Genomic DNA, 24,772 nt, shown 5'->3' on the forward strand with positions numbered 1-24,772 from the left:
GCGCTGGTGGGCCTGCCGCCTCGCACAGCGGCAAACACCATCCCGAAATGCGGCTCGGAGGATGATGGTGCCTGACAGGGCCCGCCCGGCCGCGCCGAAACAAAGACCAGGAGCTTTTTTATAAGGCCCAGCACGCCCAGCACGCAGGGCAGAGGGAGGGCCAGGGGCGGCCAGGGGCGGGACGGGGAAGAAGGGGTGAAGTAGTTGTTGCGAAGCCCAAAGCACCCAAAGCCAGCCAGAGTGGCTTTGCTGCTTTGCGGCGCCGCGTCACTCTGGCCTCGGCGCCTCCCGGCCTCGGCCGTGTTGACCGCCCTTTTTTGTGCGTGGCCGGCCTTTGCCTTTTGCCGGGCCTCGGCCTCGCTCATACCCGGAGCCGCGCCCCCGCGCCCCCGCGCCCCGCCGCCGCAGTCAACCGCCGGGGCGCCGCTGTTTTATTTTATTCTCGTTTCAGGAGGCTTCGTGGAATCAGCGGACACCGTGGACACCGTCCGCGCGGGGCAGGGCCACAGGGGCGGCTCACCCCCCGTTACTCGCAGGTGTGGCGTCTTTGGAACGCCACCGCACTGCCATAACGCCCGGCAGCGCCCGGCAGCCTGACGCAAAACAAAATCTTGTAATAAACTTGATTTATCCCGGCCGTTCCCTCGTCCTCTGATTTATGAACTGTAAAAACAGCACCAACATCATCAACAACAACCACCAACCAACAACAAAAACACCTTGGGCAACTGGCGGCGCTGACTGTCCTGGGACTTGTTGCAGATGATCGTGCGCGTGGTGGCGGAGGGCGAGGTCGACGGCGCTGTCACCGAGGTGCCCATCACGCCTCAGACGACGTGCCGCGACGTGCTGGAGTGCTGCCGCGACCCCGGCGACGAGGAGGTCTGCCTCGTGGGCACCTGTCGCGACAAAGGTGAGGAAAAGGCAGCTCTGACGGAAGAAAGAAACCGAGATGGAGTAACGAACGACGCGTTGTCGGGGAATCAGGCCGCCGTGGCTCGCAGTGGCGATGCGAGCTAATTCATGCCGAGTCGAGTATCGCACTGCGACACATGCGTGGAACGACCCTGTGTGTACTCTCTCCGCAGCAGACTGCCGCCAGCGCCCTATATCAAGGGCCGCCCCGGGCCCGCTCCCCACGCAGTGCGTTCAGCAAACAGCCACTGAAAAGGGCGGAGGCGCGCCGAGCGTAGCGAGAAGTTGCCGCAGCAAGCGGTCTCGCGCTGTCATGTTGACGCACTCCTTCTCCACGGCGAGAGCCTCATAATGTCCCTCGCGGTGTGGCGCTGCAGGGGCCGCGCCGTGAAAGGCTTTTGATGGCGGCCAAGGGCAGGGGCACGGGCTCGCGCCAGGGACACTGCAAGGGGGCTGCTGTTGACCCGCTCCGCGCTCCGCTGCGAGGCTCGGGACGGGACGGCCGGGACGCCTGCGAGGTAGGCACTCCACCGCGCACCGAGGCAGCAGTGTCGCGCGGTGCTGCCTACCCCGGCCTCCGCGGGCGCTCTGCGTCGCTCTGCGTCGCTCTGCGTGCGGCGCGGCGAGGCTATGCGGTGAAAGTCGGACGCCAGGCGGGCCAGGCGCGGCCGTGTCGACGTGAGGGACACCAAGCTGAACGCCGGACAGCCACGCAACCGCCGCGGACTTTGCCGATATAAGAGTTTTCTCGGCCCTTCCAGCGCTTTCTATTATTTGTTCCGTTTTATAGGCAATAATGGCGCGGCGCGCAGCGCGCAGCGGGCAGAACGGCCGGTCCAGTCCAGCCTGGGACGCGACTGGGATGCAGAAAGCGGAGGCGAGGCGCTGTGACGGCGCGCGAACAGGTGGTTCGGGGTCGGCGAGGCGGCGGCCAGCCTGTCTCTCTCGCACCCTTGCGGGGCGCCCTATGAGTGCGAGAGAGACGGAGAGAGGCCCTTCTCGCGGAATCGGCCCCGCCGGCGGCCCCAGCAGACACCCCGGTGGACGTGGAGCACCCTCATATCCGCACTGTAAATTACTTCCCCCGCCAAACTGCGGGCCGGGCAGGGCAGGCCGGGCAGGGCGGGGCGCTGCGGGGGCCGTGCAGGGCAACAGCGCGCGGCTGCTGCTAAGGTCTTTCCAGGCGGGCGGCCCGGAGGAGAGGACACGAGGTAGCGACAGAGACACGGGGGGTTCTGTTTACGCCGCCGGTCGGACGGCCCGTCGGTCGGTCGTTTGTCAACAGAATGTCTCATCTTGTTGCCGGGGACTGATTCGCGGTGTGTCAGAGTCTTATTGCGCGCGCTCGTCGTGGATTGGGGGGGGGGCAGCGGGCGTTAAATTACTAATGAGGTCCATTGAAGGGGTGGGGCGGGCGTCTCCACCGCCACCGCGATGCAGCAATGCTAGGAGGCCACAAGGCTCAATCATTAATGGCAGCGGAGTGGTCTCTCCGGACAGCTGGGGGGGGGGGGGAGTCCTGGGGCCCTGTCATCCACTCCCTGATCACCCTCATCGTCTCGCTGCCACCCTCTCGTTCACCTTCTCAACCCATTTTTTTTGCCCGCTGTGCTTCTCTTCGGTTCCTTACCCCGTCCGTTCGTCGCTGCTATCTCTCTCGCCCCCTTCCGTCCGCGCCGCGCCCCGCGCGCGCTCGCTGTTCGAGAAACTTCATCTCCGCCCCCGCCGCCCCGCCGCCCCGCTCTCATCCCGGCCCCATTTAGGCCTTGATGACGGCCTTGCGAACGGCCTTGCGGACGGCCTCGAGGACGGCCTTGAGGGCGGCGATGGCGGCGGTGATCCGGCGTCGTGCGCGTTACAGCGTCACACCCCCGTAACGACGCGGGGACGCCGTCGTCGGGCCGTCGTCACGCCGTTCGCGGAGGAACCGGAAACACCAGCAAGGTGCCTCGGGCTCCACCACGACCACCGCGAGCCTCGCTCCAGCGCCGCTCTAGCGCCGCTCTAGCTTCGCTTATTGCTGCAGAAACGGCAGAACTATCTGGCCGAGTCAATATTGTTGCGAGCAGCCCTGGCCGCGGCCGGGACGGCGGGACGGCCGAGACCGAAGCCGAGCCGAGGCCCATTGCGGCGGCCGGGAGGGCCGGGACCCATTGCCGCCAGGAGGTACAGTGGTACAGCGCACTATTTCAACAGCAGCCCGATTCCGAGAGTCGTTTTCGCCGCTCTGTCTCTCTCGCGCTCGTGGGGCGTCCCGTGTAGGTGCGAGAGAGACAGAGCGACGAAAACGGCTCAGGCTGCTGGAGCAAAGCGAGCAAAGCGAGCAGAGCAAGCAGAGCGGGCAGCCCGGCCGGCAGCATCATTTCAAGAAGCAACAAAGGGATGGCCGGGCATGGCAAGGGCAGCGCCCGGCAGCGCCGCATCGGCCGGGCCGTGCCGGGTCGCCCACCACCCTCATCACACTACACTCGAATATTACTCGGAGGGCCCTACAACGCTCTGCAAAAGTTACAGCACTTTTATTTTATTGAATATCTCTGTTTCTTCGTCGTGGGAATTTTTTTTTGCTTTCTTTCCCTCAACCATTCCTTTTCCCTTGAACGGAGTCGAGAGCGAACAGAAACCCCTGGAATCCGTGTTCGCCGTGTCGCCCTGAAGGACCGTATCACGACGCGTTCCAGCTAAACTCGTGAAACGAGGCGTCTTGCCGGGCAAGCGGAGTGCGGCGTCCGTTTGTGGGTCAGTGGGTGAAGTGTGCTGGTCAAGCAGCGGCTGGCTGCCTGGCTGGCTCACGCGGTGCTTGTGGGGCTGGAGACAAGGCGCCCCTTGCTTTGCTTGGCTGGGGCTTCCAGTGCCCCGGCTGGAGGGGCGGCTGGAGGGGCGACTGGAGTGCACTCCTTGGCGGGGCGCGGCTTGGGCGCTGCCGCTGCACCGTGCACAAATGAATCGAGTGCTTTCCGAGACGGCGGCGGCGGTGGTGGCGCGAAGGGTCTCGGAGACGAGGGTGCACAGTCAACATTCTGACGTCGAATTCTCGTTTTGTTTAATTTTTTTTCGCGCGTGACCTTCCCTGACTTTTCCTCCTGCTTTTGTTACCTCTCGGGTTCACTTGTTTGGCTACTTCCTCCGGCCTTTCCCTTTAAAAAGGGCTTCGGAAGGGAACTCTGGGGAACACCCTCGGCGGGGCCGCGCCGCGTAGCGCCGCGTAGCGCCGCGCACCCGGTTCAGGCAGGCGTCACACTGGAGGCGCACAAGGAAGGCGCTGGAAGGCAGCCCGCCCTGCCCGCCGCCGCGCGTCGCGTTTCTCACATTGCGAAATCCGCGGCGAAATGCGGGCCCCTTTGCAGCAGCGCGGGGCGTAGGAAGTCACGCCTATTTTATTTTTTATTATTTTATTTTATTTCATTTCGTTCCACGGAACGGTGTCGGCTGAAAAGGCGCGTTACCGCGAAAATAAAGGACGCTGGGCGGCCCGGCTTTGCGTCTGGCTTGGCGTCGCTCATTTCGGGGCGTTTACTGCCGCCGCGTCGCGCGCCGCACCGAGATATGAAGAGGAACCGAGGGGTGGGCCGCGGGCACAGCAAAGGGCTTATTGGCAGGGCTTGCGGCAGTGCAAATAGTAGGTGTGCAGCTCAGCCTGCCGGCCTGGAGCCTCCAGCCTGGAGGGCGACTCGCCCAATAGAGGGAATGGAAGTCGATAACAACACGCTGCTTGTGCACGCCCTTGATGGCCATGGCCGTGCTGGCCCATTGGGGCTCATTGCTGCGCTTGCGGGCGCCGGGCTTACGGCGTGCGGGGCGTGGGGCGCGGCGCAGTGGGGGCCCTTACGAGGCGAGGGGGCTGCGGGGCGCGAGGGTGGGCCATTCGGACCCTGCGGAACTCAAGTTGGCTGGGTAAGCCAACGTGAAATAACAATGGATTTTGTTGTATCTGTTGTTCATGAAATAAATTTTAGGTATTTTTTTTTTTCACAATGCAACTGAGTTTGAGAAAGTTTTTTCCTCGTTAGCGGTGACAGTCCTGCACGGCTCCCCTACCCCGGCCTGCCTATGGATTGCAGCGCGGCTCGCGGTAAGCTCGGCTGGTCTGTCGTGCCTGCAAGCCGTGCCTGCAGTGTAGGCAGTGCGAGGGCTGCCGACGCCGTCCGCCGACCGGACGAGACCTCCCGCCCTGTTCCGCCCTGTTCCGCCCCACCCCACAGCCAACCACCGCGGTGGTGTGTTGGCACGGTCGCCCGCGAACCTCGCGCGCCGCCCCGCCCCGCCCCGCCCCGCCTCGCCCCGCCCCGCCCCGCCCCGCCCCGCCCCGCCCCGCCACGAGGCCTTCACCTCAGCCCCTGGAACGCCACACCGGCCGCCGGGCCGCGCGCCGCCGGTAGCAGCGTAGCAGGCTGCTAGCAGCCCCTTCCCCCGGCCGTGCCGTCCTGCACGGCCTGAGCCCGCCGTCTGCCGTCCTGCCGTCTGGCCCGACCCGACAGCCCATCGCGTCCACGCCGCTCCGCCCCGCCGCCCCGCGTGGCGCCAGGCAGCCAGCCAGCCAGCCAGCCAGCCAGCCAGCGCGGCCTCGTCATTTAGTTTTAGTGTGTGCCGCGACCCGTGCGCACGTGCATCGCGGCTTGCGCGGACACCCGGACACGCGCGTCGACGGGGCCGTCATGCCGTCCGCGCGATCGGAATCGAAACCGGAATCGGAATCGTCCCGACGCGCGGAGCCGTTCGTTGCGTGAGGCGCGCTGCGTCCCGGGTTCGAATACCAGGTTATTGTTTGTCCTTTTCGGCTTCGCAGTGCTTCGCGGGGCTCCGCAGTGCGCGGCGCGAAACGCAACACGGTTTATTGCCTTTTGATACGGCCGCGCTGACTCGCCGGCGACGCCGTGCGGGCGACAAATTTATTCATGGAGCCATTCTAAATGAAAGCAGGGAAATGACAGACCCGCGTCGCTCTGACGGGGCAGCGCCCGCCCTGTGGAGGGGGAGGGGGGAGGGGCGGGGGGGCCCTCTGCGTGACATAAGTATGGCCAAGTACCCGAGAGCAAGATTATGCAAATGGAACGCAGCGTGTGTTTAACACGGCCATTGCGTCCGTGTTACTGCAGGCGCGCCCTTTGTGCCTGCCTTTCCAGGCCCTTCCAGGCCTTTCCAGGCCCTTCCTTCCAGGCCCTTCCAGAGCCCTGCCAGGCGGACGGACTGCCCGCCGCCCCCCGTAACGGTCACGCCCCTTTAGGCTGCCTGATCCCCTGCACACTCATAACACTCTCATTCATCAGGCTGCGTGCCACCTCCTCATTGCGCGGCCCAGCACACGTTTTACCGCCCCGTCGCCTCGCACTCCGTTACACCATGGCCGAATCCAAGTTCGCAGCACCTCAAGCACAGTAGCTGCCCCGCCGGGGCGTTCCGAAATCCATGCAAGATCCGTCCGAGCCATTCTTCTTGCAAATCGCACTGAATATCGAATTTTTTTTTTTTTAAAAAAAATAGCCATCCCTGTACACACCCTGACACCTTTAACCATGCCGACCTTTACCTTTCACCAACCCGCACGCAATTGCACACACTCGGACCTGTTCACCAACCACCGAAAACCACCAGGGCAGCGTTACGTGAATGGTGCACGCGGTGACCCTTAGCCTCCCTCCTTTTGCACTTTTGCCCCCTCCGCGTTGCGTGCGGCCGCGCGGCCCGGGGCGGACAGCTGTGCGCGTCATCGCCCCCCCCCCCCCCCCCACGTGGGACTGCTCGCTAGGCTCGATACTATCGACCAGTCGGCACCCTTCGGGCCTTCGCGGGGTTGTCCACAAAGCCGGTGGCTAAAGACGCCCCCGGAGCCCCCTCGGGTGACGGCGCGGTGACGCACCCCGCGGCTGCATTCGCTGCCTGCGCTGCCCGTTGTCTTGGGTGGCGCCGGCGGGCGTGCCGGGCGTGCCGGGTGGGGTCGCCGCCCGTGCGGTGCTCGGCTGCTCGGTGCCGGGGTTGCCGGCTGGCAATGCTGGCGGGGGGCTTGTTCACCGCGACATACGGCGCCGCGCGGTCGGCGCGCTCGGCTTTGCGGTGCCGTGCCTGCAGTGGGCCGTGAGGGGGTTGCAGGTGAGCGTCGCTACCATGTCCTCGTACTAGTGAGTGCAGCGTGCCGGCCTCCACGATGATGCTCGTCACGTCCACCAAGACCATCATCAGCGACCCGCCGCGGCCGCCGCCGCCAAGGGGTTCGTATCGCAAAGCTCAAAGCAAAAAAAAAAAAAAAAAACAAGCACAAACACACAGAAAGAGGAAAAAAAAGAAACCTGAAGCCGTGGCATACGATTTTTTAATAATCAGTTTTATCGCGGACTGGAACACGTTTTTATCACGGCAACGCGAACCACACATTTAGAAACGTGCACGGAGAGTGAGTAGTTGAAGCGTGCACGCAAGTTTGTCATTACTGGGCTGACTTTCGAACAACAACGGTGTACAAGCTTAGTACGAGGCTTAGTATACGTAGCTCACACACACACGCTCTTAAGTTCACAGTGTATATTCATTCAGTCTGCTCCGCAAAAAAAACTGAACAAAAGCAGAATTTAGAAAAAACAAAACAATGCGGCAAGTGTGTTGTGGAATGTAATGGTGTGTGTAGTGTGCGACGTTGTTTGATTTGTAGCGAGGCGCGTGGCGTCCGGTTGGTGTCCAGTGTACCCGTGCGGCTTGTTTCGTTATCCAGCGCCCCCTTTTCGCAAAACACTGCGGACAGCGGTGCGGTGCGGAGCGGGACACGATGACGCCCTCCGTGCCCTTCCAGTGGCGGGGACAGGCCGGGACGCGATGGGCGGGGGCCATGCGTCACACGATACCGGTGGCGAGAGAGAGAGAGAGAGAGAGAGAGAGAGAGAGAGAAGAGAGAGAGAGAGAGAGAGAGAGAGAGAGAGAGAGAGAGAGAGAGAGAGGGAGAGAGAGAGAGAGAAAGAGAGAGGCGCCCCCGCGTTCTCCTTGCGACTGGCGTGACGCCGCCACACGCCTGTCTTGTTTGATTAGTATTTATTCGCGTGCTCGCTGACGTATAAATATTCCTCGCGATAATGGGGTCAGGCAAAAAAGGGCCCCCAGTCGCCGGGCGTGGCACAGAGCCGCAGGCACGGCCGTGACGCGTGACACGGTCTACACAAGTAGGCGTGCATGAAGGGAAGGGCGACTGACCCAGCGCAGCGCGAGAGGCACTTTTTAATCAGCCCTAATGGCAGCCCTCCTTGCCCTTTCGCTTTCTTGGGCCGGCCGGGGGAGGCCGAGGTCAGTCCCGTTTGTGAGGGGAAAAGAAGCGGCGAAAAGGCAAAACACTCCCAACGGTGTGCCGGGCCAGGACAGTACTGTCCGGCCCACTGGCTTGGGCTGGGCGGGGCCGCCCTTTTACTTGAGATTTAGAGCGCCTGGGCAGTGACGCTGGGACTGCTGGTGCTTACCGGGCAAGCTTCTTTGCTATTCATGTATTCATTCATGCGGAAGGGGGAAAGGGGGGGGGGGTCAGGCAGCTCCTGCCAGGTCAGGGTCAATTCGACAGCCCCTCGCGTCATCCCTCCTGTCGCGCAGCCCAGCTTCCGCTTAACAGTGGCGCCGTTATCTCCGAGCTGCAGCAGCAGACTGATTCCGAGTCTTTTTCGTCGCTCTGTCTCTCTCGCACTCGTGGGGGTCGACCCCAGAGACGGAGCGGCGAGAAGGACGCTCGGAATCAGTCTGCAGACGGCGTGGCGGCCATGGCCAGGCTGTGCTGCGCAGCGGACTGGCGGAGCAGGAGATTACACTCCTCGATAAATTTGACAGTGCCGGGTCCGGATGATGTTTCGCGCGATTTCAGACTGCGCTGCCGGGAGCCTGACTGGGGAGCCAGACTGAAGCCAAGCTGTTATTTGTGTTTCCAGAACGCGCCCTCCGGGACGATGAGCGGCCTCTGGAGGTCCTGCAGGAGTGGGGGTCGTCGCGGGACCAAGTCAAGTTTGTGCTGCGCTACCAGGTCCTCGACAAAGTCCTGGACAAGGTCCTGGACAAGAATGGTGAGTTTGCCCGTCTTGCTGATACTAGCCTTTGTGAAGTCGATGGTTGCCAAATGTGAGCCAAAACCATGATTTCTACAAAATTATCTTCAGTTCGACCAACTTTGCAGCCACTCTGCTCGATAAGAACGGCGAAAAATCGTATTCCCTCTCTGCCCATTCAACGTTGTTTTCTTGCCAGTGCGCGCCCTTCCCTCTGGCTTGGTGCGTGTGTGTTTCTGCGGGTGTGTGCGTGCGGTGCAATTCGTGTAACTCGCAGAGGGAATGTCTGGGCCGCGTTCCGTGGGGGGGGGGGGGGAGACTTCTGCGAAGGCATCAATTGACGGCAAAGGACCGGCGTCGTGTTATGTTATTCCCGCACGCACGGCCGTGCCGTGGGCGTGCGCCGCCGCCCTCTGGCACAGTGACCCGGCTGGCGCGTGCGTGCGTGCGTGCGTTGGGGGCGGGCGGGCCTGACAGGCCGACGGGGCACGAGGCACGTCCCGCGGCTGACGCGTCCTATTTGTTATTCATCTTTAGGGGCGCCGCGGTAATCCGCAAGCCGCGCGCACCGATGCGTCACGGCGCCAACGACTTCCTCCGTGTCTGTGTGAGTGTCTGCGTGTGTGTGTGTGTGCGTGTGCATCGAGGAGGTGGCCGGCCTCTGCAATAACCTCCGGGGGCGTTTCCCGCCACGCGTGGACGGGGCGTCCATTCTAGGTCAAACTGACGTGCCGTCCTGTCCGGTCCCGTCCACCCGACCGCCCCCGCCCCCGCCCCCGCCCTCGCCCCCGCGCGCACCGGCCGCGCACCCTCCTACACTGCCCCGCGCCGCCCGCTGTATAATGCAGCCGGAGTGACTCTGTATCGGGCGTTGCCGCGGACGCCGCGGACGCCGCTGCACCGAGCGGCTGAATTTTTCATCCGCGCCCCGGCGAGCAACACGCGCCGCCACGCGCTGTCAGGCGGCATTACCGTCTTGCCGCACCCAGAAAAATGGTTTCTTGAATCAAGTTTAGTAAAAGACTTGATTTTTTTGACTTGAAATTTAGGCTTGTTTCAAGTCACTCCAACTTGTTTCAAGACTGGTCGAAAACAAGTCCGCGCTAGATTTGAACCGAAATTCTTGCTGCTGATTCCCAGAAACATGTTCATCATGTCACTACAGGACCGATGCAAGGGGGTCCTGTCGCACCCAGTCCTCGCGCGGCCCTACTTCCGAACTACCCTAAGTGGCGACCGGGGCTGGCCCCGCGAGCGGACGGCAGCACAACGCGCGCAGCGCGCTCTTGCGGCAGCTGGCGGAACCACGTCGGGCGGTGACAAGGCGCCAAAGTCGTTTCTGTGGTGACCATCTAATTCAGCCATATTTCCTTTCGTTTTCTGAAAGGAATCGTCAGAGTCTGCCATTTCAATTACTGTGTGGCCAAGATCTAGCGGGTGATGGTATTTAAGGGCTTAACGACCGGAAATAATCCCAGACGCGTATTTCACCGCAGGCTCTATATTCAAGTCAACCATAGCCTTGGCTGCTTCAAGTCAAATTTCTTGAAACAAGCCCTAACGGAACAAGGCCATGATAGACTAAGAACAGATGTGAGAAATTTCAAGTCTAAAAAACCTTGAACACTGTGTCGCTATCAAGGCTCCATCGTGCCTGAAACAACAAAAAATGACTTGTTTCAGGCTTCTCGTGGACTTGTTTTAAGTCCGAAATGACTTGACCCACGACAAGACGAAACAAGGCAATATCTGACTTAATTCAAGTCTTTTCTGGCCTTGAAGCAATCAAGGCCCATTTAGCCTTGTTTCAAGGCCAGCCCGACTTGATTCAAGACACCTTTTTTCTGGGTGCGGCGAATCAATCGGCAAATGTATTGACGCCGCGAGGCAGCGGCGCGCTGTTATCCGCTCTGTGTGTGCGTGTGTGAGAAGACAGAGTGAGTGTGTGAGAGTGTGAGAGGGGTGCTCTTGTTGCTGTTATTTCCCCGACCCTCCGTCCCCACACGGTTCCCACACACATGACAACGGGCCTTGCGGCCCCGCCCACTGTCCCACCCGCTTTGCACATTATTGCATTACCCTGTCCGCCTGTGTGAGAATTCATCCCTTTGGCCGCGGCGCCTCCGCCCCTCTGGGCTGTGCAGGGCAAGTTGGCCGGGCGAAACACCGGGCTGGCGAGCCCTGCCGGTCCCCGCCCAGTGGCCAGAGTCCGGCCCGGCCCCAAGTGGCCCCACAGCACCGCACAGTCAGTCACCCTCTGGGACTCCAGGGGGGCGGGGACGGTCGCTTTGAAGTTGATTCCCGGTGACTCCGGAGAGCGTCCTGGAGTCCTAAATGCTGCCCCGAGCGAGCACCGGGCGGTGTCCCCAGCGGTCGAGAGTCGGGGCGCCGCCGCCAGACTTCTTCGCCGCCGAACGCGTTTCCGGTCGGATGTCGCAATACTAATCGGCTTCGGACGTCGGCGGCCCTCCGTCGGGGTGGCCGTGGGCCTCGCCACACCCTCGCTATCTCACCCCGCCACTGCTAGCGGCTCGGCACGCCCCGCCCCGCCCCGCCCCGCCCCGCCACGGCTCCTCTGCGCGCATAGTCTGCATGTAATTATCGGGGACCTCCGCTTCCAAATTTCCGCAAGGAATTTTAGCCGCGCCAATTTCCATAACGTAATTGAGAGGCTTTCCGCGGGGAGCTGGCCGGCCGGCCGGCCGGGGACACGCTTCATCTCGCCGAGGTCGCACGCTTTTTTAATCATTTCTTTTTATTTCGAGACCGGCGGCGACCGCCTAGGCCGCGCGGTGGCCACTTGATGAATTCGCGGGGTGGAAAAAAAATTGCGAGAAAAGGACGTGACGGTAGTGAGACTGGCAAGGGGCGGCAATTAGTATAAGCCCACCGCGACCGCCATCGGCACGGCCTCCCTTTGATTGTTTCTTCGTCAGTTTCTACTGGCCGTCCCTCCCTCTCTCTCGCTCCTCGTCCGTCCCGCCTGTCCGCCTTGCGCTGCAATTTGCGAGCCAATAATTATTAGGGACCGGCCCCAACCACAGAGGGCAGGGCGCAGGGCGCAGGGCACAGGGCGCAGGGCGCAGGGCGCGGGGCGCAGGGCGCAGGGCACAGGGCGCAGGGCGCAGGGCGCAGGGCACAGGGCGCAGGGCACAGGGCGCAGGGCGCAGGGCGCAGGGCGTGGGCCGAAGGGCGGCTCGCTGGGCGCAGGCCGGCCGGTCAGCCGGGGATGGACACGGCCAGTAAACGAGAGGCTAACGAGAGGCCGTGCGCGTGTTGCGTGGTGGGTGTGAGGCAGCGAGCTCTGCAGGCTAGCCGAACGGAAAACAGAATTTTGAGTGTGCCTTCAGCGTGCCGCTGCCCGACTGCCCGCTCGCCCGGCGAAGGAGTCTGGCTGGTCGTCGGAGCGCCCGGCGAGCAGGCTGTGCCGCGGTGCCGTCGTGGCGGCGTGGATGCCTACCCCGCCGGGCGCTCCCCGCCGCGCAGAACCGCGCAGTGTGATGCCGGGCAACAGCAGGCAGCGCGACTTGCAAGCAGGGCGTTGTACCCCGAACCTCGCCAGCGTCGCTTTGATAGAGGGATGAGGCGGCCCCACCCCGCCCCGCCCCGCCCCGCCCCGCCCCGCCACCCCGCCCCGCCCCGCCGCACCCCGCCCCGCCCCGCCACCCCGCCCCGCCCCGCCACGCCCCAACAGCGCAATTAGACACCGGCCGCGCCCCGCCGCGCCCCGCCCCGCCGAAGGGCTTCATTCCTGGCCAGACCTTATTCACAGATAACAGGCTAAATACGGTTATAGTCGCCCATAATGGCGGAACGAGTTTAAGTTGAGAAGTAATGTCAAAGCCGCGACTTTCGTCCCGCGCTCTACCCCCCGCCTGTTTGCCGTTTTAAAAAAATTGATGAAGAAAGATGTCTCTGGGAGAATTTAGCGCGTGGAGGGACAAACTATCTAATACACCGAGGTGCGATAAATCTTGCGCGAGGGGCGCCTCGCGGACTATCATTACAGTGGCGTGCTTCTTGCGCGGCGCGGCACGGCTTAGCCTCGCGGAGTTGCCGACAAATTTATATTGGCGCGCCAACAAAAAAGATTAATATGGGTCGTGCGGCGGGCAGGTTGGAATTATGGCTCGCTCATAATGAGGGAGGTATATCTTGATGGCGCGTGGCGGGGCGGGGCGTGGCGCCGGGGTCACCCCGGGTGCTAAGCCCCCCGAGTGTTAAGGGGATCCTGCCGTGGTTTAGCCCCCCTTAAGGTGGGGGGCCAAGCCGACGCCTCTCCGGGGTGCGGCGCCAGTATGCCTGGGCACGACGGGGCGTGACGGGGCGTGACTGCTCGTCCAGACGCGTGCCTGGCCGGCAGGGCCGCCGGTCACACTCTTAAAGCCCGACGAACTGCTACAGACCTTACGAACAAAATTGTATATTTTTACAAGATACTTTCAACGCATTCAAGGTTACACCGATAAAACCTAATTTAAGCTTGAAAAAATCGCCATGTTTTCACGTTGCAGCGGAGCGGGCCCCGACACTGTTTTGTGGCACAGGACGCAACATCCACCCCGAAAGTACATACATAGTGAGCAGCCTGGCCGTGGCTTTCCTTGGAACAACAAGTTTGCGCGTTCGCCGCGCGTTGCCCGGCCCGGCGCACCGCGTCCCACACTGTGTCGTATTTTGTTTGCTGCAGGAGTTGGGCGAGTCTCCGGCAGCAATAATATCCGCATTCATTGCCGTGCTAAGGGTCCCTTGATTAAGGTCCTGACCCGCATCATCCTGCCGGCCCTGCCCGCCCCTGCCCGGCCCTTGGCATGAATACGCAAAGGCTCGGCTCAATATCATGAGTCAGTGGGCCAGTGTGGTCAGTGGCGCCCCGCCAGCTCACTCACACACTCACACACACAGAGCACACTGCGCGGACCAACACGCACACACTCGCACAAAGTTTTGGCGCGACCACAAAAATGATTATTCGTGATTAAAATTGCATCGTGTTTGCGCGCCCGGCGGGCGGCCAGCAAATAGAGTTTTTCAATGCGTCCGCATCCCCCCCTCCACCCCTCGCGTCAATGGAAGCGTCTTTTTATTTACTTGACGACTTTCCCGCCGGCGGGAAACTTCGCGCGCGTACTCACTCACCTCTCCACGCGTTGTCGATTCCAAAGTGATTTCCACTCTGCGCTCAACACGCGTACCTTCCTTATGAAGAAGTCGATTTTTTTTGGGTTTTTAACAAGAAGTTTTTTTAAGGTTTCTACAAAGTGTTTCTGAAAATTTTCGAAGTATCCCCGGGTGGGTTCACGGAACCCTCCCGAAGTGCGGTCCGCGTCACCCGGCGCGTTGCCGCGCGTTGCGTCGCCGAGCTTGGCCCTCGGCTCGGCCGGCCGGGCCGGGCGTTCTCACCGGAATAATTGTGATGACTCTGTAATTGCCCCCGGGGCTTGGCGGGGCGTCGCGAGGCCCCTCTGTCTCTGTCTCTATCCCTCTCTCGGTCTGCGCTGCCGCCGCTGCCGCCGAATCCGTTGGTCCGCGAGGGGAACGAGTCAGTGGCGTGGGACCGTCGGTCGGGTCCGTCGAGACCGTCATCCTCCTCGTTCGTCCCGCAATGAGGGAAAGTTCGACGCCGCGCCGCCGCCGCGCGCTGACGAGATTCATTATTTTCTCCAAATTGCGAGGGTGAGAGAGAGAGAGTGAGAGAGAGAGAGAGAGAGAGAGAGAGAGAGAGAGAGAGAGAGAGAGAGAGAGAGAGAGAGAGAGAGAGAGAGAGAGAGAGAGAGAGGATGGATGTGATAGGCTGGAGTGCGAGAGCGAGAGAGGGGAGGGGGGCGGCGGTGATTTTGAATTTTGCCGCCACGACGCGGTAACGACGCGGCGCCGCGCGGTTTGTTATCCGTCTTGCCGTTCACCGCGGCGGTGACGCTGACTGGTGGCGCGCTCCCGCGAACCGGTGGCGGCGGCACGAACCAGCGGGCCGCGGCACGGCATGGCGGGGCGGGGCGGGGCGCGCCGCGGAGACCGACTCCTTCCTGGTCGGCCAAGGGCCCTGCCGGCCTGCCGGCCCGGCGCTCCACTTGCTCCAGGCGCTCCATCTCGCGACTCGCGTCGCGACTCCAGCCAGGCGATTTTTCCACCTCCACACCTACCGCCCTACCGCCAAGCGCAGTGCGGCACGGGGCAAAGGCTCCGGACTTTGCGCGGGAATTTATTTTTTCGGGACTGGAAACGAGTCGGCGGTCCTACACCCGTCAAAATTATTCGTCCGAGATGAGCTTGAATCCAATTTAAGGGAGCAAATTTTGAGTCTTCGCCAGAGAATTTTCGTTTGTTTCTGGTGGTAGGGCGGGGGGTTTTAACAAGTGCACAAAATTGGGGACGTGCATCATGGATGGCCCTGGTCCCCGATCCGATGAGCGGCTTTCCGAGAGCCATTCCTGTCGCGGTGGTGCTGGCGGGGCTGGCGGGGCTGGCGGCGATGGCCACCCACTCGGCCGCCGGGGGCTGCGCAGCGCTGCGCTGCGCTATATTACTCAATATCGGGTCGCCTGCTTGACGACTGGCTGGCCGCTGTTGGAACAATATACTAGCGGTGAGGTGAAGCCCCCCCGAGGCTAAGACGTGTCACCCCCACCCCCTCCCGCCACCCCGCTTCCGCCATCCGTTTCCTGCCGATATGGAGTCATAAGGGACTGGCAACAGGGCGGGGGGCGTGGCGTGGCGGGGCGGTCCACGAGGGGAATCCTCGGAATCAGACGGTAATTGCTCGGAAAGTGCTCGGCTTGGCTCGGCTTGGCTCGGCGCTCCGCTGGGCAGCGCTGGCAGCCCGGCCGGCAGTGACCGTGAACCCCCACCCCGCCGACTGCGCATCCCCCGAACAAGCCTGCCGCCCCCTGCGGCCTCGGCGAGGGCTCGTCCGCCCCTCTCGCACCCACACAGTGCGAGAGAGGCGGACCGCCCCTCTCGCAACCAAGGCCCAGCGGTCCGGATGGCGAAACGAGACGACGGTTGGATCATTCGATTCTGGCCATTCCGTCGGCCGTAGACGCCACGCCGCGCCACGCCACTGGCCGCGCGTGCGCCGGACTGGTTGAGGCGTAAGCCACGTCTAATTGCGTCTAATGAATGCACTTCCCACGCCGCGGAGCCGCGGAGCCGCGGAGCCGCGGTCCCTCCGAGTCGAAGGCCCGATGGGAAGCCCATCAGAGGGAAAGCACGCGGCGGTAGCGCGCTCCGTATATTAATTCGAGCCGACAAAACAAAGAGTGACGTTGCCCCGTGTGGGCGCGCCGGCTGGGTAATCCAGATCTCAGGAAGAGTTAGCCGCTCGGCCGCGCGGCCCCGCGGGTTTGGTCGGCCTATGCTTTATGGCGCCATCGATCCGGGCCGCCTAGGGGGTCCGCAGTAAATAACCTCCACGCAATTTCCCCGCGTGTTGCAGTGTGTTGCCGTCCCCGGCAGTCCGCCGCTTTTGTTTACGGCTGGCCCCCGAGTCGCCCAACGATGAGGAATCGGTGGCGCGGGAGTTGGTGCGCCTGCGCGATGTTCTCGTCTACGGCCGGTCGCCATTGAAGAGAAATTCGGAGTTGGTACGCCTGCGCGAGGTTTTCGTCTACGGCCGGCCGCTATGAGAAATTAGGAGTTGGTACGCCTGCGCGAGGTTTACGTCTATGGCCGGTCGCCATTGATGAGATGGCGTTGGCGCGCGTGCCGCGGCGACTCTACCGCGCCGCGCGTCGCGGTCGCGGCGCTCTGGGACACCTGGAAGGGGAGCACGGAGTGTGGCCGCCGCGGTAACGGGACGACACCATAAAGCTAACGGCGTTAGAGTTGGCCATACTGTGCATGCTGGGCTGCGGCCATGGGCAGGGTCCACTGGCTGGGTCCACTGGCGGGGGCCGTAGGCTGAGCCCACAGTCTGAGCCGGCTGTCCGAAGGTGTCTGGACGGGTCTTTAATAAGGCTGGATCGGAGAGGGATTTGCCTCTTGTCAATCCGAGATGCTCCTCTTCCCATTGTCCTGGTCCACCGTGCCGCGTCGTTGTTTTCTTTTTCTGGCATGGCTTCTTCCTGGTTCGTTGGTTCGTCTTCCTTCGCGAGGTTCTGTCCCACCGCTCCGATGTGCCGTCGCCGTCGACGTCATCGAGCACTGTCGTCTCATTTTCGCAGGGCGTCTCTCTTCCTCCTCGCTCCATTTATTCATTTCGCCCATTCCCCGGCCGTTCCGGATGGCGGGGCGGGGCGGGGCGGGGCGGGGCGGCGATATCGGTCAGCGCGGTGCTCGTGGCGGCGCGGGGCTGCCGTTGACGAACCGTTTGGTGGCGGGCGGCGCCCCGCTGCGCTGTTGAGCTGGGCCATTGGCACTTGTCGTATCGGGTTAGGTGGGTAGGCCGCGCCGCCGCGTCCCGCCCCGCCGCGTCCCGCCCCGCCCCGCCCCGCCCCGCCCCGCCCCGCCCCGCCCCGCCCCGCCCCGCCCCGCCACGCCCCGCCCCGCCCCGCCCCGCCCCGCCACGCCCCGCCCCGCCCCGCCCCGCCCCGCCCCGCCACGCCCCCCTTTGCCCGTGACCCAGTTATCCTCCGCAGGATGGGCCACGCGCACCGGGGCCTGCATCCTGGAAACTTGTCGCGGAGCGCAGCGCTAAACGTCCTCGCCACGAGGAGAGAAAAAAAATCTCGGTCGGGACTCGAACCCGCGCCGCGCGCGAGTGACACGGAGTGCACGGCGCGGCGCTGCGAACGTCTTCTCGCTCGAAAGGGCGTTCGCCGACCTTTGCAAGTGCAAACGTTGCGGTGATGCAAAAGGGCAGCGGGGGACGTCGCCGACGACGACGCCGGAGCGGATTTTAATTAATTTCTGTGCGGCGGCCGCGGCACCAGTCTTGATTAAAATTTATTTCGTACCTTTAGAGAGAACGGGAGCGCAGTGAGCTAAGCTAGGCCGCCGTTGCCAAGAAAGAAAGCCGGCTTGCAGTGTGCACGCGGCTCGGCGCGGACGGTGCTCTGCTCACGTACGGCGCGGGGCCCCACCTGAAAAAAGGCGCGCGCACGCCTGCCGATCGAAACGTGATTACCAGTGTTGCGCAAATCTAGGACGACGTGTTGGTAACAGATGTGCCTGCAAGGTCCTCCGCTCACTTTGGGTTATGTGAAACATATTCCTCGAGAAAGTCCTTCTGTTCGAAAATGGATTGGAACAAAATTTCTCCTCTTGGACGGTGGAGAATTAGATTCCACGGGAAGAACGAGAAAAATGTCCTCCAGAATGCGAAAAGCAGGAGCACCTCGACGAGCACTGCGCCGCTCTACTCTGATTGCACTTCCCGACTCCATCAGCAGCAGCCCGACTGCAGCAGCCTCGGCTCCAAATTGCGACACAGGCACTGCAGATAGCGATGCCGCGCTGTCGCTCTGTCTCTCTCGCACCCTTACGGGGCGCCCCGTGAGTGCGAGAGAGACGAGAGCTCCGGTCGGAATCGAGTCTATGCTGCGCTGGTCGATGGAATGCCTTCGCAAGCGTTATTCGAGATTCGTTTACATGACGAATCCTGTCTCGCGAAAGAGCGGATGAGCAATGGTTCAGTGTACAGTCTCGCCGTAGGGTTCGGGTACATTCCGAGTGCAGCACGATTAGGACATTTTTCGAAGGGTCGTCCACCGCCACTCCCTGGCAGTCCCTGCAACGCAACAAATGCCCCTCGCGACTCCCCGTCGGCCTGCCGGTGCTTCCTCGCTTCCTTGTTCAAAGTTTGTGAACTTTGCTGAAATTTGCTCCCCTCTGCCGGGTGGCCGCGCCGCTCTAATGATGAGAGATTGATAGAAAGTTTGAGGAACGCCCCCCCGCCGTCCCCGCGCTCGGGAAGCAGGTTATATCGAGTTCACTGGACTGGAAAATGCACAATGAAAAGTCGGAGGGTCGAGTGGGTAGCCGGGGTCGTGGGTGTCTTTGAACCTCCGCCACGTTTGCACCACATCGGTGGCCTCGACGGCCTCCCTCACGAGTAGAGGAAGGGTGCAGCAGCGTGAACCTTCGTTTTGCTTCACCGGCGGTTGCAGTCTTCATTTTAGCAGCAGACCAGCGCGTTTTCAGCAAAAGCCATTTCCCCCTCTTCGTCCTTTTATTTTTTTAAAACTTTCTTTCATTTCCGCTGCACTCGCTTCCTTCGCTCTCCATTTGACTTGCGGTTCGTCTCTCCTTTTCTATTCCGCTTTAATTCCCGCGGTTTGCACTCCGTGACCCTGTTGTTTTCCGCGGTAGTACGGCGGCGGGCCGTGGCGGGCCGTGGCGGGCCGTGGCGGGCCGTGGCGGGCCCTCGAGTCGGAGGGGCCCAGCCGTATGGGCCCGTATGGTTCCCTCATTACTCCGAGCATCCTTCGGGACCCTAGAGTCCTTGAGTCCTTGTCCCGGTGCTAATGATCCCGGTGTAGTTGGCTCTATGCCCCGGGCGCTGCGAGCGGCGAGCGCGGCGAGCGCGGCGAGCGCACGGCGAGGTTTGACGAGAGCGGCGCGAGCGCAGCGAACCCTTTCACTTTGCGCGGAGACTTCAACGCATCGCCCGGAAACTCACAAGTGCTCTACAAACTCGACACGCCCGAACACAGAGCGGCGAAGTACTACACCACTACACCGGCAGTGCGTACTCCCCGTGGACGGGGCGTGGCCTCCGCGGCGAGCGCGGCGTGCGGGGGGACGAGAAAACCGCCGGCGACTCATTCAAGGCGAAGGCCCCCTGCAGGAAGGTCAAGAGTGCGTTGACAAAAGGAGCACTCCTCGTTTCGTTCTGCCGCTGGAGCGGCTGGAGCGGCTGGAGCGCACGGTGTGGCCGGTAGTGGCCGGTGGGGGGTGACGTCACCTGGCCGCCTCACCCTCTGGAACTCTGGAATGGGGCACCTGTAGGTGTGGACACCATTGAGCGCTGGGGGTGGGGGTGGGGGCGGCGGGGGAGGCGTGGCGACCAACAACAACAACCCAAACACGTCGCGCGCCGCACCCGCTGCTACTGCCTCCGCAGTCTCCGCCGCCGCGCGCCGCTCAGCCGCTCAGAGCCGGCTTGTCGCGGAGCGGAGCGAGCGGGGTTCCTGCAGCACGCGCTCCGGCACTGAGAAATTCCCTGCCCCCTCCCCCTCCACCTGTGCGGCCATGCGGCCATGCTGCTGCTGCCCTGCCGGTGCCCTGCCGGTGCGGCTCGCCGGGCGGGACCGCTGGGACTGGGACCCCACCGGCCGACTGGGCCTCTCTGCTGGCTCGGCTCGGCTCTCCTGAGAGGCCCGGCCTCTCTGCGGAGCCACATTTCCGACGATTGTTGGGCCGAGTCGAGCCGAGCCCTGTCGCTGCGGGCCGAGCCGAGCCGAGCCGAGCGGGCGTGCTGCGCGGTGCTGCGCCGACGAGGTGGCCGGCCCTTGCTCGCTGGAGCCCCGGGCCGAGCGGCCAGCTCTCCGGCCGCCGCTTCGCCTCGCCGCCTCGCTGCGCCGCGCTGCGCCCGGGCCAGCTGGCCGGCCGCTCAACGAAGAGGCTGTGTCTCGAGCGGCCAGCTCGCCACGCCGGCGGGGAGCGCTAGCGTTGGGCTGGGGTCCCAGCCGCCCAGCCGCCGCGCGCCGCGCCGCAGTCGTGAGCCTCGCCGCGCTGCCGCCGCCGCCGCGCTCAGGTATCCGTGCCGCGCCGAGCCGCAGCGTGACGAGCGGAGCACGCCGTGCAGACCGAGACCGGGCGCGCCACGCGCCGCGCGCCGAGCCGGAGCCAAGTCGCGGTGCTTTGGGCTGCTTGGCCTGCTTGCTTCGCTTGCCGTGTTGCTGCAGCAGCAGTGTTCGCCCGAAGCCCGGCTCGACAGGCTTGCCCGGACGCCGTGCCGCGCACCGACCGCGCCAGGATCGCGTCGAAGCGAGTAAGGCCTCCGCCAGCCTCCGCCACCTGGCGAGCCCTTGTCACCTGCAGCAGCACCGACAGCTGTGTCGTGGCGTCGGCATGACGACGTCCGCCACCGTCGGGCCCTAGTGGCCACCCCGTCGCGCCATGTGTGTCCGCGAGTGCCGCGAGTGTGTGTGTGTGTGATTACCGCCCCGAGGGAGGCGACAAAGTGCAGTGCAAAGTGAAACCCCACTAAAGGATGTTACATTTGGATTACCTTTTCATCGCTCGGACGCCTTCGCTTTACGCGCTGGACGGCTAGTCCGGAGAAATTCAGCAAGGTGAGTGTCAGAGGAGAGTCGCTGGAAACTATTTCGTGTGTCGCTCGTATGCAAATGAGGTAAACCGGAAAGGGAGGCTGTGGCGCGTTTTCCGAATGCATGCATTGGGCCGAGCCAGCCTGGCGGCTTGAAGGCCAACTGGTGAGCTCGCACGTATCCATGCACCTCCCCCCCCTCCCTCTCGCCGGTTCTTTTCGCTTGACGGGCGGTTGGAGGAGGCACGCACAGGTCATGCCCTCCGCGCGGCCAAATAATTCCGCAAAAAATACGGCGGTGTGTCAAACCGCACTCGGTTTTTGCAGGGCTGTCTACCTCGCGAGGTGCCGCCGAAAAAACGGCAGAGGGCCGCTGACGCGGCTGACGCTAGCTGGATAAAGGGGCGTTAGTTCTTTTTGCTGGGGGTCGGCCTGCGGGGCCTGCCAGGTCTGCGAGGTCCGCGCGCCTCTGGAACTCGTTGGCGCGCTGGCGAGGCGCACTCTCTCTCGCAGGCCTGGCTGGCAGGGGCCGAGCGGCGGACGGGCCGAGAGGCAGGGCAGTGACTGACCGGCCCGCCAGCCCCGCCAGCCCCGCCAGCCCCGCCGGGGATCTCCCCATCCTTGTCGCACCCACACTACCACACGCCGGCCGGCCCGGCCCGCGGGGCACACACACAGACACACAGACGTTTCTTAATTAGTCGAGTCGCATTCCGCGCGCGGTGATGCATTGGCAGTGGCGGAGCCAAGAGCAGCGCGCCCCGCCGTCACGGCGGCCATGTTGTCGGGATCAGCTGTCCGCCGAGGCTCCACCCTGCACCCTACGCCACTGGAGGATGGCGGCGCGCGGGCCGGGACTCGAACCCGGGTCCGCGCAAGGCCGCACGCCGCTACCGCGCCGAGGCCCGGCCGGCTGGGGCTGCGTGTGGGCTTTAGAAAGTTGTTGGCTTCGGCCTACTTCCACCGGGTTGGCGCCACGCCGGCAGCAGCCTGCCCGCTTGTTTGGCTGCAGCGAGACGATGAGGCGCATCTTTCCGCCAAAGTGTCAGCCGGCCCGGCCCGGCCGCGCTGCTGGAACCGACTGGAACCGTCTGGAAGGCACTGGACAGAGCCGCCGGGACCCTGGAAGCTGGGAGGGGCAGGTCGCCCGAAAGAGGAAATTTGTTCTCTCGAGTCCTTCCGACGGCGACCCGCTTCCCTCCGTTTTCGCGCACCGCCGACGTGGGAGGAAATGAGCCTCTACGACCGCCTTGTGGCGTGATTGAACGGTGTCGCCGCCTGTTTGACGAGGAGCGAGAAATTGGCGAGGGGGTCATGACCTGCTCGGCGTGACGGGGCGAGGCGGTCCTCCGTGGTGAGGGGCTCGAAGGACGAGCCAGCGCCGCCAGCGCCGGGGCCTTATCGCCCACCGAGTCGCAAACCCGAAACGTCGTTTTCGCGTCCTTGGCGGTCCTTGGCCGCCCGCGCCAAGTTCAAGGAACAGTGTCCCCCCCTCCCCTCCTTCCCTCCAGCCCGCCGTCGTCGCTTCGCTTCGCCGTCTCTCAGGCCGCTGTCTTCGCGTTTGACAGAAGGTGGCCGCGACGTTGGTGTTGATCAGAGTCACGTCCAAGGAGGCGCTGATGGAGGCGGTCCCGGACGCGTTTTGAGCTCCAGAGTCGCTAAATGGGACTCGAACCGAACGTGCGACCCCACCAATGGATTGCTCTCTGAACGAGGGATCCATTGGTGGGGCCAAACTCGGAGCAAAAGCGGAAGTGCGCGGTCCCGGCGGAAATCACGCACGTGTGGAGGGAAATATTTTTATCCTGCTCCAACAGCTGACTTCTGCGGAGAAAACTCTCTCGCACGGGACAGGGGGCCGGTATGAGGCTGGTGGTAGTGGGTCGACCACTGTAGGTGCCCTGCCCCGCCCTACGCCGCGTCCAGGATCTGATCCTGTATACGCGTTTACCTGCCCAGTGAATCTGTCTGCCTGGTAGTAACGGTTCACCTGCCGAGTCCACTCTGGATTTGAAGCAGTTTCGCCCAAGGACGGCGTAAAACGCGTAAAACGCCGCCAAGCCGCGCGCTTTCCCGGCCGATCGCGGCGCACCGTTGTTGGCAAATCGCTGCCGCACGGAATGCGCTGCCGCCTCCATTTTCAGAGCGCCCTTACGCCTCTAAAAGAACGAAACCGTTAGCAGGCTTATGCAAGCCGGCTCCGCGCGGTGTCCGCGGTGTCCCATGGCAAGGCGAGCCGCATAACTTTGGGTGCTCTTAGGGTTATGGTCTAAGACGGCGGTGCGAGTGGCTGTACTCGGCCGGTGGGGGACTGGAATAGAAGTGCCTAGGAGTGACTAGAAGCGACTAGAAACGGTTCCGTAGCCGCTTGTCAACCCTGGCAAGGCTGCCAATCCTTCCATGCAGCCCGGGTAAGGAAGGCAAAAGGCCGCGGAATGCGATCAAACGCTCACCCCTTTCCTCCGAAAACGCCATACAACACCTGCCGTCAAAAAATCCGAATCGACGGAGGAATGGCAGGCGAACTTTGGAGAAAGGTTAGGGAAATTCCCGGCGGGTTTGTGGTGAAGCAGGAGCAGCAGCGGGATGCGGGCCGTGGCGTGCCGCACTCGCTTTTGTCGAAACAAAAGCCAAACCGTTTTCTCTCTCTCTCTCCCCGCCGCAATCTGTCGCCGCGCCTTTCCCTCCGCGGGTGGTCCCGTCGAGTGCATGTCTAGGTCGCGGTGGCTGGGCGCGAACGCCGAGCGAACGCCGAGCGAACGCCGAGCGAACGCCGAGCGCGACGCGCCAACGCGTCCTCGGTCCAAATGCCTGGCGGTTGTCGTTCTCGGGGAAGCTGCAGTGCAGTGGCGACGACGCGGCCGTGGCGCAAGCGGCGTCGCGACGCCGTGACTGAACTTTCTTTCATAACGAGGAGGTTTAACGGATGAGACGCCACCGCAGTCGACTGATTCCGCGCACATCGTTCGCTCTGTCTCTCTCGCACTCTCGGGCAGGAGCGAGAGAGACAGAAGAGCGGTGGAACGGCGTGCACAGCCCTAGCCGCTCGTGACGCGGCGTTGCCGATAGCGGCGCCGCGTCTACGCTCAGGGCGTTGTGGCACGTTGTGGCGTTGTGCACGACGGCAGCGATGTGAGCGAAAAGCAACCACGCGGTGTGCGCCGGCCCGGCCCGCCGGGACCCGGCACGGCGGCGTGGCGGCGTGGTGTCCCAAGACGGCGGCGGCGCGACCGCAGGCTTCTAGAGTCGCCCTATTCGTCACGGGCCGCGCTCCGGGGCCTCTAGGGCCTCCAGGGCCTCTAGGGGTGGCGGACAGGGGCCGTTCACGAGCCACGAACCGTCCTCGAAGCCCTAAGCAAGACAATGAAACCGAACTGAAGTGAATCTCACTTTCCAAATGTTCCTCAAGTCACCGTGTGCAATTTCTAGTCCAACTAACCGACTCAATTAATGTTTGATGCAGTCTGGGGCGTGTCCCGGCAAACGAGGTATAACTGGCGAGGCACACAGCGCCGCTACACTGTTTACACTGTTTGCCTGGCAACAAGTGCAGCGACGCCGCCTGATTTCGTTTGCATGCAGCGCGCTGCGAAATCGACCCAAATGTTTACCTACGTGATCCTCCTTTGTGGCGTCCTTTCTTTTCGTGGAGGGCGCGGTGCACCCCTCGGAAGGTCCCCCCCCCTCTCTCTCTCTCTCG

The 24,772-nt window shown here is 63.1% G+C and overlaps 1 protein-coding gene across 4 annotated transcripts in view; it reads left to right on the forward strand.

The window, feature by feature from the left end:
• The first annotated feature begins 762 nt into the window (after positions 1–762).
• The window catches only part of LOC117640914 (apoptosis-stimulating of p53 protein 1), a 120,637-nt gene continuing 96,627 nt past the window's right edge, over positions 763–24,772 (forward strand). For 2 of the 4 annotated variants that reach the window (XM_034377928.1, XM_034377954.1), the window contains exons 1-2: positions 763–913; positions 8,808–8,939. In XM_034377928.1, coding sequence (XP_034233819.1) covers positions 763–913; positions 8,808–8,939 — 283 coding nt within the window. Of the gene's footprint in view, positions 914–7,032; positions 7,122–8,807; positions 8,940–20,722; positions 21,098–24,772 lie in introns of those variants that run through there. The other 2 variants (XM_034377937.1, XM_034377946.1) reach the window with 2 other exon arrangements.

Source organism: Thrips palmi, unplaced genomic scaffold (genome assembly GCF_012932325.1).
Source record: "Thrips palmi isolate BJ-2018 unplaced genomic scaffold, TpBJ-2018v1 HiC_scaffold_1, whole genome shotgun sequence".
NCBI classification, from domain to species: Eukaryota; Metazoa; Arthropoda; class Insecta; order Thysanoptera; family Thripidae; genus Thrips; species Thrips palmi.